Below are 17542 nucleotides of genomic sequence, written 5' to 3'. Positions count from 1 at the left end.
GGGTAGCATGAATCTGCAACAGTAATTTATATTTCACAAATACGCATTGTTGGTGTATAAAAATAGCTCTAAAATCAGGGCTGGGATGGCACCTTTAAATAATAGCTGGAAGGTATTATCAAATATTCTGCATGGACTTCTCTGGCAGAAGTTTAAAGAATGTCTATTGTTTTGTGGGGCTTCTTTCTTTTTTTTGACCTTCACAATCAGTAGGAATTGATTGGAAGCTTCACTTTTGTTTCCCCCAAATCAAAGTGAAATAAAATGCCCTGAGTGGAAATCAAAAGCCTTTGACATACAGCAAACAGCTTGCTGTGCAGTATTAGTGCCCAAAGGCAAGTCAGGCCTCTGCTCAGGAGCAACATGTGCTCGCTGTCAAGTTCTTTCCTGCCTCCTGTTCTTTCTTCCCTCCTTCCTTCTTTCCTTCCTTCCTTTCTTCCACAAATTTTAATCTGAAGAATGTACTCTTGGCTACTTTTAATATGCAGATTCAATATCCGGTATTGGCTAAAAAAAAAAAAAAAATCTGTTTAGTGCAGTCTGTACCTGAATGTGTGACTGTGCTGGAGGCAGTAGTAAGCCAAAACCTCTTCAGATGGCCAAATGCCTAGAAAACACAGGAAGAGACATTTCAACCTTAGACGTCATTACCCTAAGAAACGGCTTTTTAAAGCAGTGTTCAGCACAAGTGAGCTCCACTTGAACCAAGCGTAACATAGTTATTATTACTTACATCATACCACATGAGTTTTGTTGTGGTGGTGGTTGTTTTACAATAGTGAAATTTATAACCTTTTTTTTCCAGGATAATAGATGAATATTCTATATACACTTTATCAAACTTCAGTCACAACAAAATACCAAAATAAATAAATAAATAACCAACTAAAATCACAAATATCAAAAGTTAAAATTTGATGGTGTTTCAGGTAGATCTTAATCTTGGTCACATAAATTTGATAAGCATCAGTTGAAGGTCTACTTATATGCAACCCTTGGTAGGGAAAATAAAAATAATAAAAATAAATAAGGGAGGGTGGGAACAACAACAACAATACCAAAACTGCTGAGGTCACTGTACCTAATGTTTTTAAATATGCACAATTATTTCTTTTCTTCAGTAAAAAATCATCAAGCTAATGTGTAAAATTTAAAAATATTTATTTTACCAACTTTGGAACATCTTTACATTTACCTATAAATCCTAACCACTAAATGGCATGAATGGGCATTTTCTAAAATTATCATCCATAAATCATTTCTTTAGAAGAATTAGTCTTCATGAATAGATATGATTTGCTTAAAAAGACAAACATGCTTGAAAATTATAATTTTTGGTGGTAATCACAGGATGGTGGGATTATAAGTGCTTTTAGGTAATTTTTGGTATACTTTTTTGAATTTTCTGAAAATTTTATAATGTGTATCTACTACTCTTGAAATAAATTATAGCCTTATACAAATTATGTTTTGCTCTTTAAATATCCTACTCAAAGACCAGGTAGGGCCTTGATCACTGTGTGAGGCTGAGACGCCGTGCAGGCTTGGGGAAGGGCAGCCAAGGCTCTTCGTCAGACTCTCAGTGCTCTGCTGATGGATCTGGATCAAAATGGAAACACCTTAAAAAGGCTTCATTTCCCTCCCAGATGAGTCTCCAACTTTGAGGAGTAAGAAATCCACACATTTCAGAGAAAAAGAGGTCAAAGAGATGGCAAGTAAAATCCCAGGAGAATCAGTGGTAAGTAGATGAACAGCTAGCAGGTGACTCCAGGGACCCCTTGCTTCAGGGAAAGCTCAGTCAGGTGAACTCACTCCCTCAGCTTCTCCAGCATTTCTGGAAGAAGTGACAGCTTAGGTGAGAAACAAGGGAAACCAGTAAGAAGTGTTTGCAATCTGATTTAGGATAAAAGTCAGAGAGGCAGTGGAGCACAGCCATTAAGACCACAGGTGCTCTGGGAGGAAACCTGCTGGGTTCCAGTCCCAGCTCTGCCATTCCCTGGCTGAGTGACCCTGGCTAGGTTATTTCACCTCTCTGTGCCTTGGACTCCTCATCTGTCAAATCTTATAACTGCAGTGTCAGCCTCACAAGATGGTTGAGAGGATTAAATGGCTAAAATACAAGCAATGTACTGAGAACAGTTCCCCAGTCCACAGTAAACTCAAAGACAGAAAGCTGTGGTTTTTAAGAGTTATTCTGCCTCAAAGGAGGATAGGGGAGTGGAAGAAAGAATATCTGAACTCAGAACAATGATCCCAGTCACCAGGACGTGGGGAGAACCGTTTGACCTGCTCCTACTCCTGGGCTTTGGCAAGATATCCAAGTCCTAAAAACACCTGGCATACCTCCATGTAAAAGAGCTCCATAAAGACTCAAGTACATAATAGAACTCTCTGAAGGAAGAGACTAAGACAGTGTTTCACACCAAGTGGATCTAATCTATATAAGAATGAATTTCTTTATGCCTTTAGTAGGTGGTTTTGAAGTTTAAAAAAAATAATGATAGGGGAAGGAACTAAAATTTAAGCCTTGATTAAGTATAAAAATGTGACTTCTAAAATGCATATTCTTTTGAAATAGTTTTATAATTTTTCTTAAAAAATTATAGAGGCTGATTTTTAACTAAATTATATACAAAAAAAATTACAAAGAGCAAAGTGAAAAAAATCACCTAAAATTCTGCCATTAGGATATAATCACTGTTAACATTTTGGACATTATTCCAAAAAAATCTTTCTAGGCTTAAAAATATTTTTCACAAATGAGATCTTCTCATGCATTCAAAAACCTGATTTGGCTCCCTCAATACATGGTAGATAGCTTCCCAAGACAATACCGGTCTGCTCTGCATGCAGACATCATTGTCTGTACTGATGGCCTACATCTTCTAGGTGTGCATCAGATTTCACATAACCACGTTCCATCTGATAGACAGTTAAGTGAGTTTCAAAGTTTTTTCAATTAAAATGTTATAAACAATACTATAAGAAAGACGTATCTTTTCCTAGCATATCATTTTTTCCTTAAGTCAAATATCTAGAAATGAGGAAGCTGGTCAAAGGTTAAGTATATTTTCTATTTTGATATACCAAATTGTCTTTTAGAAACTTTATACCAAGCTACACCGCTAGTAAGAGTGGGTTTTTTTTCTTTTTATTTGAAAGGCAGAGAAAAAGAGGTCAAAGAAATGGTAGGATAGAGAAGGAGAGAGAGAGAGAGAGAGGTCTTCCATCTGCTGATTCCCTCCCCAAATGGCTGCAACTGCTCCAGGCTGAAGCCAGGATCCAGGAGCTTCTTTCGGGTCTCCCAAGTGGGTGCAGGGCAGTAGAAGATGCACTTGGGCCATCTTCTACTGCTTTTCCAGGTGCATTAGCAGGGAGCTGGATTGGAAGTGGAGCACCCAGGACTTATACCGGCACCCATATGGGATGCCAACACTGCAGGTAGAGGCTTAACCTTCTATGCCACAGCACCTGTTTTCTCAAAGTCTTGCCAAGATAGGTTTTTGACAACCTATTTTGTTTTTTGCTGATGTTAGGTTTTAAAAAGTTATCTCAGGCATGTTTCTAACTCAATCAAGTCCGATTGAGCATGTCCCAAATTGTACATCTCCTCTCTCTCTTATTCCCACTCTTATTCCCACAGGGATCACTTTTCAGTTAAATTTAAACACCTAAGAATAATTGTGTGTTAATTAAAGAGTTCAACCAATAGTATTAAGTAGAACAAAAAATACTAAAAGGGATAAAGTATTAAGTTGTTCATCAACAGTCAGGACAAGGGCTGATCAAGCCACTGTTTCTCATAGTATCCATTTCACTTCAACAGGTTTCCTTTTTGGTGCTCAGTTAGTTGTAACTGATCAGGGAGAATATATGATATTTGTCCCTTTGGGATTGGCTTATTTCACTCAGCATGATGTTTTCCAGATTTCTCCATTTTGTTGCAAATGACCGGATTTCATTGTTTTTTTACTGTTGTATAGTATTCTATAGAGTACATGTCCCATAATTTCTTTATCCAGTCTACTGTTGATGGGCATTTAGGTTGATTCCAGGTCTTAGCTATCTGGGAGAGTTAGAAACGTGCCAGGGGATTCCAATACAATCCCATCAAGGTGGCATGTACCAATGCCATCTCACTAGTCCATTTGATCAATTTCTTTTTTTTTCTTTCTTTTTCTTTTTTATTTTTTTGACAGGCAGAGTGGATAGTGAGAGAGAGAGGCAGAGAGAAAGGTCTTCCTTTTTGCCGTTGGTTCACCCTCCAATGGCCGCTTCGGCCGGCGCATCTCGCTGATCTGAAGCCAGGAGCCAGGCGCTTCTCCTGGTCTCCCATGCGGGTGCAGGGCCCAAGGACTTGGGCCATCCTCCACTGCACTCCCGGGCCACAGCAGAGAGCTGGCCTGGAAGAGGGGCAACTGGGATAGAATCCAGCACCCCAACCGGGACTAGAACCCGGTGTGCCGGCTCCGCAAGGCAGAGGACTAGCCTGTTGAGCCACGGCGCCGGCCCATTTGATCAATTTCTGCTCACAGTAGATTGTAATGATAGGATTAAGAGTCAAAGGGATCACATAAACAAGACTAGTGTCTGCTAATACTAACTGATAGAATTAAAAAGGAGAGAACGATCCAACATGGGAAGCGGGATACACAGCAGACTCATAGAATGGCAGATGTCCTAAACAGCACTCTGGCCTCAGAATCAGCCCTTAAGACATTCGGATCTGGCTGAAGAGCCCATGAGAGTATTTTAAGCATGGAAAGGCAAGACACTCTGGCAAAAAAAAAAAAAAAAAAAAAAAAAAAAAAAACTAAATGAAAGATCCCTGCGAGTGAGATCCCAGTGGAAAGAATGGGGCCATCAAAGAAGGAGGTACCTTTCTCTGAAGGGAGGAGAGAACTTCCACTTTGACTATGACCTTGTCTTAAGATCAGAGTTGGCGAACTCAAAAGGCTTCCATAGCCTTGGCAACTCATGACAAGAGCCTCAGGTGATTACTGACACCATAAAGAAGAGTGTCAATTGTTAAGTCAACAGGAGTTACTGTGCACTTACTCCCCATGTAGGATCTCTGTTCTTAATGTGTTGTACAATGTGAATTAATGCTATAACTAGTCTTCAAACAGTACTTTATACTTTGTGTTTCTGTGTGGGTGCAAACTATTGAAATCTTTATTTAATAATATATTAAAATGATCTTCTGTATATAAAGATAATTGAAAATGAATCTTGATGTGAATGGAATGGGAGAGGGGGCGGGAGATGGGAGGGTTGCGGGTGGGAGGGAAGTTATGGGGGGGAAAAGCCACTGTAATCCAAAAGTTGTACTTTGGAAATTTATATTTATTAAATAAAAGTTAAAAAAATTAAAAAAAAGTTATCTGAGGGCAAACCAAAACTGAAAGGAAATACTACTTCACATCTACTAGGATGTCTATAATTAAAAAGTCAGACAATAATAAACATTGACGAGGATAGGTAGGCATTGAACTTTTCATGCACTGCTGGTGGGACTGTAAATTGATTCAGCCACTTAGAAAAATTGTCCTGTAGTTCCTAGAAAAGCTAAACATGGATTACCAAGTGACCCAGCAATTCCACTCCCAAGAGAAATCAACACAAAATCTTGTTTACAGATGTTCATGGTAGCATTATTCATAATAGCCAAAAAGAAGAAACAACCCAAATGTCCATCAACTCATAAATGGATAAATCAAATATGGTACATCCATATAATGGACTAGTACTTGATAATAAAAAGAAATAAAGTACTGAGACAGGCTATACCATGGATGGAACTTGAAAACGTTATACTAAGTAAAAGACACAAGTTACAAAGGAGCACATGTTGTATGTTTCCATTTATGTAAAGTGTCCAGAACAGGCATATCCATAACCACAGAGGGTGGTGGTGGTTGCCGAGGGCTGGGATAGTGCCATGTGAACGGGACATGACTGCCACGGGCTGTGAGGCTTCTTCTCGAAGTGAGGAAAGTTCTGGATTTGATGGTGCTGATGTTTGCACAACGCTGGCTCTCCTAAAACCCCTGGGTTCACATGCTACAGAGCATGTGAATTCTATCTCGATAAAGCTGATGGTTTAAAAACTTTCCTCATTCTTATTTTCTGGAATTATAATGGTCTTTTAAAGTGATTTTATTTTCAAAGAAGTTGCACAGACACATGGCATAAAGAGCCTCTGAGTTCTACTAGCATGGTCCAGACAAATATCACAGTGGTACCCAACCCTTCTCCTATCTTGTCCCACTTCCGAAACTACTCCTTTCGACTCTTTTAGTTGATTCTTCTGGTAGTTTCTTCCATATTTCTACATAATATGTTCCTATTGCTCTTTCTTGGCTTTTTAGTATTAGGTAAAAATCTATTGACTGCAGCCTGTTGAAATCCTTGCTTAGTATATACTAAGTTGATCTTTAGTATATGAAGGTAATTGAAAATGAAACTCGATAAAGGGCGGGATGGGAGAGGGAGAGGGGAGGGCCACGGGAGGGAGGGAGGTTGGGGGGGAAGTCACAACAATACAAAAGTTGCACTTTGTAAATTCACATTTATGAAATAAAAAATAAAAAAAATTTTAAAAAAATTTTAAAAAAAGGAATATAGTGGTTCTTCCTTCAACCCCCATCACCATCTACCATCCTACTCCCTCTCCCATCCCATTCTTCTTTAAGGTTTGTTTTTAATTAACTTTTTTGAAAGCTTTTATTTAATAAATATAAATTTTATAAGTACAAAAAAATCTATTGACTATCACTATGGAAGGTAAATATTTTAAACTTTTATTTCTACTTCTCACATCCCATGTTCCTTACCTGCCTTCCACCATCTGCTTAATATATATTTTAATTTCACAATAATATTTGTAATATGCATAAGGGTATTTCAGAAAGTTCATGGAGGGGGCCAGTGCTGTGGTGTAGCAGGTAAAACCGTCACCTGCTAGGCCTGCATCCCATATGGGCGCCAGTTTGAGTCCTGGCTGCTCCACTTCCAATACAGCCCCTTGATAGTGCTTAGGGAAAAACAGGAAGAGATGGCCCAAGTGCTTGGGTCCCTACACCCATGTGAGAGACCCAGATGAAGCTCCTGACTTCGGCATGGTATGGCCATCGTGGCCATTTGGAAAGTGAACCAGCAAATAGAAGATCTCTCTGTCTTTCAAATAAATAAAATAAATTTTTTTTAAAAAAGTTTATGGAGAAGTGGGCATGTAGCCTAGTGGTTAAGGTGCTTATACTGCACATTAGAGTGCCCAGGTTTGAGTCCTGGCTTCAATTCCTGACTGCAGGAATTAGCTTCCGGCTAATGAAGACCCTGGGAGGCAGAGGTGATGGCTCAAGTAATTGAGTTCCTGCTAAACATGTGGGATAATGGGATTGTGTTCCGAGTTCCCAGCTTCAGACCTGGCCATTGCAGGCATTTGGGGAGTGAACCAGCAGCTGGGATGCTCTCAAATAATTATTTTTTAAAGTTCATAGAAAAATGGAATGAAAAGATAAATTTATTTTGCATAAAAACTTTGAAATTGAGGCATGTTTTTTCCCCCCAAAATATGTATTTTCATGAAGTTTTTGTTTGCATGGATTTCAAAAAATTTTGCATCAAAATACTTATCTTTTCATTCCATTTCCCAATATGCCTTTTGAAGTACCTTGTAGGATATTGTAATTTTGGAAAGATCAGTTCTCACTATTGATTTCATTATGACCATGTAGGAGAACTGGAGCTTATGCAGTAAACCATGCTTTTTCTCTCATGTGTAAACTTTTGTTTTCCCTGGAGTAAAATATCTCTGTTTTTCTCATTTGCTAAAGGTTTAATAACTTAATTAATTTGAAAGGCACAGTGACAGAGCGAGAGAAAGAGAAAGAGATCTTTCTCATTCACTCCTTGAATAGCCACCAAGAGCCAGCTCTGGGCAACGCCGAAGCCAGGAGCCAGGAACTCCATCTGGATCCCCCTCGGAGAGAGTAGGGCCCCAAGTACTTGGGCCATCATCCACTGCCTTCACAGCACCATTAGCAGGACGCTGGACTGGAAGGGAAGTAGCCCAGACTCGAATCAGCACTTCTATATGGGATATGGTCATCCCAAGTGGTGACTTAACCCACTGTGCCACAACACCTGCTCTGCTGTAGGTGTTAATTTCTTCCCCTCAATACATTCATTCACAATGAGTATTCCATCAGCGTCATGAGTAACTCTCTCCTGGGATCTTCCAATCTGCTTAGTTGGATTGAACGCTCCACATGCCTGGGGTACAGCAGAGAGCCTGGAATCCATCTTCCTGTTCCACGGGGCTTCTCTCTTTCTCCTCCATGTCATCTCTTGTTTCCTCTCTCTTTCTTCTCCTCTGCTTGTCTCACTTCCTCATTTTCTTTTTCTTTTTTTAAAGATTTATTTATTTATTTATTTGAAAGAGTTATAGAGAGAGAGAGAAGGAGAGGCAGAAAGAGAGGGAGAGAGGGAGAGAGGGAGAGAGGGAGAGGGAGAGAGAGAGAGAGAGAGAGAGAGAGACTCTTCCATCTGCTGGTTCACTCCCCAAATGACCACAATGGCCAGAGCTGAGCTGATCCAAAACCAGGAGCCAGGAGCCAGGAGCTTCTTCTGGGTCTCCCATGTGGATGCAGGGGCCCAAGGACTTGGGCCATCTTCTACTGCTTTCCCAGGCCATAGCAGAGAGCTGAATTGGAAGTGGAGCAGTCGGGACTCAATGGGATGCTGGCACTGCTGTGCCACAGTGCCGGCCCCATCATGGGTAAGTCCCATCCAGAAGCTCCATTTTCTTCACTTAGGAAGTTTCTTGCACAGTTCCATTGATTATTTCCTTCCATCCATCACTCTCTGTTCTCTTTCCCTGGAACTCTTATTACCGGGATGTTGAATCTCCTGAACTCTTCCTCTAATTATTTTTTCTTTCCAGCCTTTAGGAATTTCCTCAACTTCATCTCCTAGTCTTTTTATCATTTATTTACACTATTGTTGGTGGTGGTCCTCTGAATATTTCCATTTTAAAGCATCCTATTTCTGTTTCCTGAATGCAATATCCTTTAATTATTTGAAAATAATAATTATAGTTTAAGTTGTCTTATCTTTATACAGTTTGCTATCTTCAAGTTGCTTTCTTCTGTTTATTGGTTTTGGTACCTGTCATACTAAAATTTTCCTCAGGTCTCTGGTCATTCCTTTTTGGTTGCTTAAAGGTGAGCACAGGGCATTAAAGCATGGATTGAAGGTGAAGAGGGTGAGTATGGGTGGGTGAGGTAGGGGTGAGGGGGCCCAGAACTCTGCATTTGTTCACCCTGCTTTCTAAGTGCTCCTTCTGCTTTCAGTGGTGCCTGACATCCCCCCAAATCCCAAAGACCCTGCTTTAACCCTCTCTGAGGAATAAAACTCCAGCCTTCTTCTGTTGGCCAAGGAGGGATAGCTGCCCAGTAGCTTGGGATTGGGATATAGTGGCTTAAATGCCCTTCAACCAATTCTCTTTATATAGTCCCTTCCAGCTCCTACTCTAAGAAATACCTAGCGCCATCAATTCCTGAGCCTTTCAAGTTTTTGGAAGTATAAATTGAGTTGGTTCTCAACTTTCCCAGCTCTCAGCTTTCTCAAATCTGCTAGGTCAGACTGGTTCTCCACTTGCCTTCCTGATTCCAAACTTACATTGCTATATGCTCCCACACTCTAACATCCATATGAGTTTAAATCTTAAACACACCTTTTTGTTTTAGTGGTTTTGTGAAGTTTCTCAAATAAATTCATTGTTCAACCTCCAGAAATGTACACTCTTTTGAATATAGCTCTGTGGGATAGCTCTGGAATCCAAGACATACAAGGACTCTTCTTATCTCTCCAAGACTACATTTCTAGACCAAGAACTCTAAGCTGAGTTGGTGGGGTTTTGGTACACTTGCTGGAAGAATCGTGACTTCCAGAAGGGTTTCATGGAACAGAGAAATGTATTAGAAAAGTGATGAGAATCATTTTTAGAACATTCAAGCCAAGAATACTAATGGTGATGTCTCAAGATTTATGTTTCATTTATAATATTGTAGGGCTTTGTTAGTCAGTTACTGATACTTCTGCTACGTTCTTGACATCATCTAATGAAGTAGAATAGAATGGCCAAAGTAGCACTTAGAGTAGCTGAAGTATTGATTTTAAAAAAGAGCATCACAATACATTTTAATGAATAGCTTATTCTAGCTTATTCTAGCTCACTTGTTCTGAATAACACATGCCATGAATTAGGACACTTCTTAAAAGTTATCCAGAGGCCTGCCATTTCCTATTCCTTGGTACTTTCTGTAGAGATCAACCATGTTTATTTCAGAGGAGAAAAGGCCTCCTTCATCCACTGGGCCTCCATAAACGCATTAGCCAAACACGGATTCTCTTTGAAAGAATACTATGTTGTGTGTTTCCATGGTCATTTGGTTTCATTGCATTTTCCTTCGAAAAAAGGCTTGGTTAGTTCCCCACACAGATGTTTCTGTGATTTCAAGAAGCTAGTAGCTAGCCAATACTAAAATATGAAAACCTAGCACTCCATGTAGCCATGGTGAAGGGGAAGGTTGGCAGTGTGATCTATTCAAGGTATGCAACCACTTTGTTGCTCTTATTATTGCTGTGGAAGCAACTGGTTTAGAATTATTTTAAATGTCCAAGTTTTCCAGTCAATCTAGGAATAAACAACACATCCATTATTAACCTGAATGCTGAGCAGACTCTAAAGTTAAGTGACATGAGTATCCAGCTAGGCATGGGGCCTTCTAGATGACTTCCATCTGAGAGCTTTTCCTTCCCCGTAGCTCGTCTTAGAAGGATGACAAACAGCGTCCACCAAGCAGCACTGTGGGCTCCCTCCTCTCAGCCTAATAGCTTGCACTTGCTGCAGGATGACACCACAGCCAGCTCTCAAGGCAGAGACACAGTTTCCTGGGCTCAACCAATGTCCACCGAAGCAGTAACTTTCTCTGTCTTCCTCAAACCAAATGACTGTGTCCATCATGCAAAAGTCAGAGGAAAAGCCTCTCTCAAACTTGAGACTCAAATGGAGGGGGCCATTGAATCTTATTTTTGCTTTTTTTTTTTTAAAGATTTATTTATTTACTTGAAATACAGTTTACAGAGAGAGGAAGAGACAGAAGAAAGAGATCTTTCATCCTCTGGTTCACTCCCCAACTGGCTGAAGTGACCAGAGCTGGGCCAATCCAAAGCCAGGAGCCAGGAGCTTCTTCTGGGTCTTCATGTGATTGGTGGGGCCCAAGGACTTGAGCCATCTTCCACTCCTTTTCTAGGCATGTTAACAGGGAGCTGGATTGGAATTGGAACAGCTGGGCCTCCAACTGGTGCCCATACGGGATGCCAATGCCACAGGCAGTGGTTTTACCTGCTATGCCACAGTGCCAGTCCCCCACTGAACTTGTCCAGAGGAAGAAATGCATTGGCACATGTTACTGCCACCATGCATTTGGAGTAACAATTAAGATATTGCTTGGGGTGCCTGCATCCCATACCATGGTGCTTGGTTGAAGGCCTGGCTCTGCTTCTAGCTAATGTGCACAATGGGATGCAGCAGGGGTGGCTCAAATAGGTTCCTTCCACCCATATGGGAAGCCTGTACTGAGTTCTGAGCTCCTGGCTTTGGCTTATCTCAGCCCCGGCTGTTGTAGGCATTTGGGGAATGAACTAGCAGATGGGAGCTGTCTGTTTCTCTGCCTCTCAAATAAGAAAATATTTTTGTTTTTAATGAATGAAGAGAAACTCCTGAGCAAATAAAACCAACTGAGTATTAAAAAAAAATGGTCTCAACATTGCTTGATTTGCAAACATAAATGAAACTTAGCTTGGATCATTTCTGATAAGTGCTTATATTAGACAGAAACAAGACTTAAACTTAGCCAGCCAATCATAAGCATCCAACTATCATATGCAAATATGATTAGAGACTTTAAAACAAAGTACCCTAAAAAACACAATTTTGTAACTATAACCAAATAATTTATTCTTCAGCCTCTTCCCATGAATACTTGCTTCCAGTGTTTGCCAATTTATGAATGACTTCTTACTCACACTCAAAATGTTATTGTGCCCCAGTTTACTTTTTAGTAAACTAAACTGAAAAGCTGTTCATTTGGAATGGCTCGGTAAGTCTCCTGGACTGTTTTCACATTTGCACCCTGTCTCCTTTTCCTTTAAATCCAGCTTCTATTTCTGCATTGTCACTGACGTGTCAACCAAGCATGGGAATCCATAAGAGGCCAAGAGGATGTTTCACAAGTAGGGATCGGGCAAGTTTCCCGCCCTGTAGAGCAGCAGGTAATGACACAGCACAGCCCCCAGGGTTCTGGTCTAGTCGGAGGAGACATTAAATAAATTATTACATTGATAGTCTGTCCAAGAAAAATTGTATGTAGGAAAAAATGGAAGGTGCTTCTGAGAGCATATCACAGAGGGCCTGGCCTGGTGGGACAGGCAGGGGTTAGGGGGAGTCCATCGGGGACTTGCCGTACAAGTGGCCATGTAAGTTGAGACCCAGAGGATGAAGAGACAAGGAGACAAGGAAGAAGGGGACGAGAGTGAAGAGTGTGGTCCTTAAAGGGGAACCCCATGAAATAAAGTTTTGGAATCAGGGTAGGGCTTGATGTTCGAGGAGCAGCAAAAGGGTTCTAGACCAGTGGAGCTGTAGAACAAACGAGAAAGGAAGAGAGCAGAACAAGATGATTGCGGGTGGTGGTTAAGGGCCTGACCCCACAGGCTCAAAGGCCCATGTTAAGCATAAGGGGCAAAGTCACCCCTTAAAATGAATGGTGTGCTTTAAGCACCAGGGTGGTCCAACCCGGTCTACATTTTAGAAGATGAATCTGGCTGCTCTGAAGAAAACAGATTGAAAAGGAGGGAGGGAGGCTGGAGACACTAAGTAGGAAGCTACAACTACCCAGGGGAGAGCTGACCACGGCTTGGTGGATGGCTCCTGGGGAGGGAGAGAAGTGGCGACATTGGAGATGCATTTAGAAGGTGCACTGAAAAGACTCCCTAGTGAATTAGAGGAAGGGGTGGTGAGAAAGAGAGAAGTTTCAACCGCAGCTCAGCTTTGTGGCAAGAATAAGTGGGTGGACGATGTGCAGAAGGCACATAGAGGAATTCCCTTCCATTTTATAGGAACTGAAGAGGCACAACAACACTCCCCAGCGCTTGGGGATTGGATCATCCCTGTGCCCCCGGCAAACTGGAAGATACTGGGAAGGCGTTTCATCTTTCTGAGCTGCAGTATCCTCATCTGTAAAATGGTAGGCTTGGCTTAGGTTACGTCCCGGGAGCTTTCAAGCTATAAAAAGCTACAGTAGAAAAACCAGGTCTCGTTGTGGAGTTGGATGGAGTTCAGCTTGAATACTGGCTCTTATCGTTGTATAACCTTGGGCAAGATACTTAACGTTTTTAAGCCCCTTCGTTCACGCACGCAACATGCAATTATTAGCAGCCATGCCTGTTCTAGAAGCTGGGGGTACAGCCATGATTAAAACAAAGCTCTTGCCTAAATAACGTTAATAGGGGCATTTGACAATAAATAAGATAATTTCAGATACTGATTGGTATTGTGAAGAAAATAAAACATGTTGATGAGATGGAGAATGACTGTAGGTGGGGGTGTTGCTATGTTAGCCAGCATTCTTGGATAATGCCTCAGTTGCCTTAAGTGCAAGCAATGAAAGTACACTCATAGGATACCGTAAGGACTAAGTAAGACAAGGCAGCCACGGCACTTAGAGCTGAGCCAGGCTCATGGTACATTTTCTATTTATAATGCTAGCTACTGTTGTTATTATTTTACATGCTCCTCTTCAGGGAATTTTATGAACTTTGATTGCATTTTTATAATACTTTTCTTTGAGATTCTTATTCCTAACTGATAATTCACAAAGTCAAACCCAAACTGAACTTTGGGGGGAAAAAATGTGCCTGAAATGTGCTCTGAAAATCAATCAGAAATGAGAATTGCACATACATGGACAATACTTGCTCATACCTGTTTCTTGGTCCTGACTCTGACAGACTCAGTCTGCACAGGAAATGATTAAATGCAGGCCTCCCTGTGTTTGTGGTCACAAAGAACACGGGTGCATCTGGGTGGAAGGGAATGTCTACATAGTCTGGAACAGTGAGCAGGTGGGAGCTTGCCTGTGAAGGTGGGGCCAGGGTATTAGCCCAGCACGCGGGATGCCTGTGCACCATATTGGAGAGCCTGGGTTGAAATCCTGGCTCTGTTTCCAGCTTCCTGCTAATGTACCCTTTGTGGGGCAGCAGGCAATGACTCAAGTACTTGGGTTCCTGCCAACCATGTGTGAGACCTGGATTGATTTCTGGGCTTTTGGCTTGCCAGGCCCCAACTGTTGCAGGCAGTAGGGGAGTGAGCCAGTGAACAGAAGATTTCTGTTTGTCTTTCTGCTTTTCAAATAAATAAAAAGTAAATAGACAAAACAAACCAAAATGAAACCACGCTGGTGCTGCCGAGGCACCGTGGTGCAGCTGAGGAAACCCAGGCACAGGGAGGTTAGGAATCTGCCCCGAGATCAGACAGACGCTGCGTGACACAGCTGGAATTTGCCTCCATTGGGTTACAGTAGCAAGGGTCCCAGTGAGTGCTTTGTGACTTTGTTCCTTCTGGTTCTTGGAGGTAATGAGCCTGTGGAAGGAAGGGGAAGTGAAAAGGTGCAAACAATTGCCCAATGTTTCAACCATAAATTCTTCCAGAGCTCCAAGATGGCTCACTTATGGATGTGATCTGGTTAAAAATGCAATAGGAATGTAAAACTGAAATCTTAATTCAGAAGAATGTGAAACTCAAATCTTAATTCAGAAGAATGTAAAACTTAAATCTCAATTCGGATGCCTGTTAATGTGGTTATGAGGTAAGGGACCGATGGGAGCCATCAGTCTTCAGAGCACAGTGTTCAGAGGTCCCGGCCTTCGGCCCGGGGGTCAGTTTTACAGCAAGTGATGACGCATGAGAAACAGGACGAGGAAGATGCTGAAGCACCACTGAGCCAGAGAAGAGCACCTCAGCCATGGTGGCTTATCCGGTGGAGACAGGAACTGGGAGGACAGCTCTGACACCTGCTGGTTCTGTGAACATTGCAAGTCACTTCACTTCTCCTGGTCTCACTCCTCCTCTGAGTCAATCATTCTGAGAGTAATACTATTATCTAATCCATAGAAGAGATTGAAGATGAATTCCATTGGAAGAGTACCTGCTAGGTGCCCAATTAGTGTTTGCGATTATTATTCTTGGTAGCGAGCACCAGGCTGAGTACTTTGTATGAATGAGCTCATTTAATCCTAAAAACAACCCTGGAAGATATGTCCTATCATTATGGGCAGTTAATAGGCACAAGGAAGCAGACTAAAGAATGGCAAACTTAAGGGGTGGCATAGCCAGGCTTTGGGGCCACACGCTCTACTTCCATAGCCAGACTCCTGTGACTACACCATATTGTCCCCAAACCTGGAGGCCACTTCTGAAACCAAGAGGACTAGCTTCTAGATCTCATGGCTTTGTAAATAACTGACTTGGGGACTCCAGACAAATCATATTTGGGCTCTAGTTTCAAGAAGGAAATGCAAGAGTTGAATTGATTTCTAAGGCCTCCTCCAACTCTCAACCTGATGGCCGTGCGTCATTATATTTGTGTATTTTCAAATGAAAGCTGTATACCTGTGACACTGTAAAGAAATTAGATTGTTTACAATATTTTATTTGTACTATAACCTCAAAGTTAAACCTCCATCAGGAGCTGGTTTAGATGGGATTCAAAATGGTGCTAGAAGTCAGATCTTCACAACATATCTTATTGGGTTGAATTAGAGCTGCCATTGTTAACACCCTCCTCCCCCCAGCTTCAAAAAAGAACTGCTTGGGGCTGGTGGTGTGGTGCGAGTGAAGCTGCCACCTGCAGTGCTGGCATCCCATATGGGTGCCGGTTTGAGTCCCGGCTGCTCTATTTCCAGCTCTCTGCTATGGCCTGGGAAAGCAGTAGAGGATGGCCCAAGTCCTTGGGCCCCTGCACCCACATGGGAGACCCAGAAGAAGCTCCTGTTTCTTGGCTTTGGATTGGTGCAGCTCCAGCCATTGTGGCCATCTGGGTAGTGAACCAGCGGATGGAAGACTTCTTTCTCTGCCTCTGCCTCTCTGTAACTCTGCCTTTCAAATAAATAAACAAATCTTAAAAAAAAAAAAAGAAAAGAAAAAGAACTGCTCTATACCTCTATACACAAATTGCAGGTGATTTTTCTTTTCAGTTTTACTTTATTTTTATATTATTATTATTTTTTTTTGACAGGCAGAGTGGACAGTGAGAGAGAGACGAGAGAAAGGTCTTCCTTTGCCGTTGGTTCACCCTCCAATGGCCGCTGTGGCCGGTGCACTGCGGCCGTAGCAGTGCGCTGATCCAAAGGCAGGAACCAGGTGCTTCTCCTGGTCTCCCATGCAGGTGCAGGGCCCAAGCACTTGGGCCATCCTCCACTGCACTCCCGGGCCATAGCAGAGAGCTGGACTGGAAGAGGAGCAACCGGGACAGAATCCGGTGCCCCGACCAGGACTAGAACCCGGGGTGCCGGCGCTGCAGGCGGAGGATTGGCCTATTGTGCCGCGGCGCCGGCCTAGTTTTACTTTATTTTTAATTGGCAAGTAATAATGGTATTTCTTTATGGAGTAGGAGGTAGAGTTTTGATTGATTTAGTTGAGGATAGTAGTAACCTGAAACCTCTACAAGGACAACGTTTCCCTCTCCAATGCTGACCACAGGCAGGTGCGGCATCTTTTCTGCGGATGAATTTCCTCCTCCTTGGGGAGCAACACTAACTTTCTGGCAAAGATTTCCCTGAGGTCTCAAAGCACAAGTAGAAGAGCACCTCCTGGTGGGAGCTGTCTGGGTCCAGGTGACCACACGCTCAGCCTCCACAGGCTGGGGAGGAAGTCAGCAAGCGAGAAGGTTCATTTCTGAGAAAGGAAGACCCAGAAAAATCAGACCAGAGAGCTCCTGGCAGCAGGGAAAACCTGGCCCGGACTTCCCCAGAAACACAGGACAAGAAAAAGGAGGGAGGAGCAAGATTTTCATGGCCAGTTTTCCTCCAAGTAGCCCCTTCCCATGGCTAGACCTTGCTGGGCTTGGGAGTCCTCAGGGTGGGACGATCAGGCCATTGTTTGGATGAGATCTCTCTGTTCCCCTTGAAAATAGGACTATGATAGGAATAAGCACAGCAATATGTCAAATGGAGTGGAACAAAGAAGAAAGGATTAGGAGTAATTGTTATTATTGCTCATCCTAGGAACTGGGCCACTTGACCAGCACAGACACCCACTTGGTACATGGCATACCCCTATCACCAGAGGCAGCTTCCTCCTCGGTGCTACCTGTGATCCATCAGTTTGATTTCTATTTTTTTTTTTAAGATTTATTTATTTATTTGAAAGAGTTACACACACACACACACACACAGAGAGAGAGAGAGAGAGAGAGAG

The 17542-nt window shown here is 42.2% G+C and overlaps 1 protein-coding gene across 2 annotated transcripts in view; it reads right to left on the bottom strand.

The window, feature by feature from the left end:
* Positions 1-17542, bottom strand: part of CAMKMT (calmodulin-lysine N-methyltransferase) — a 467624-nt gene that overhangs the window by 62391 nt on the left and 387691 nt on the right. For both annotated transcript variants that reach the window (XM_062209372.1, XM_062209373.1), the window contains exon 4: positions 547-607. In XM_062209372.1, coding sequence (XP_062065356.1) covers positions 547-607 — 61 coding nt within the window. The remainder of the gene's footprint in view (positions 1-546; positions 608-17542) is intronic.

Source organism: Lepus europaeus, chromosome 13 (genome assembly GCF_033115175.1).
Source record: "Lepus europaeus isolate LE1 chromosome 13, mLepTim1.pri, whole genome shotgun sequence".
NCBI lineage: Eukaryota > Metazoa > Chordata > Mammalia > Lagomorpha > Leporidae > Lepus > Lepus europaeus.
This window is presented reverse-complemented; position numbering and strand designations above follow the sequence as displayed.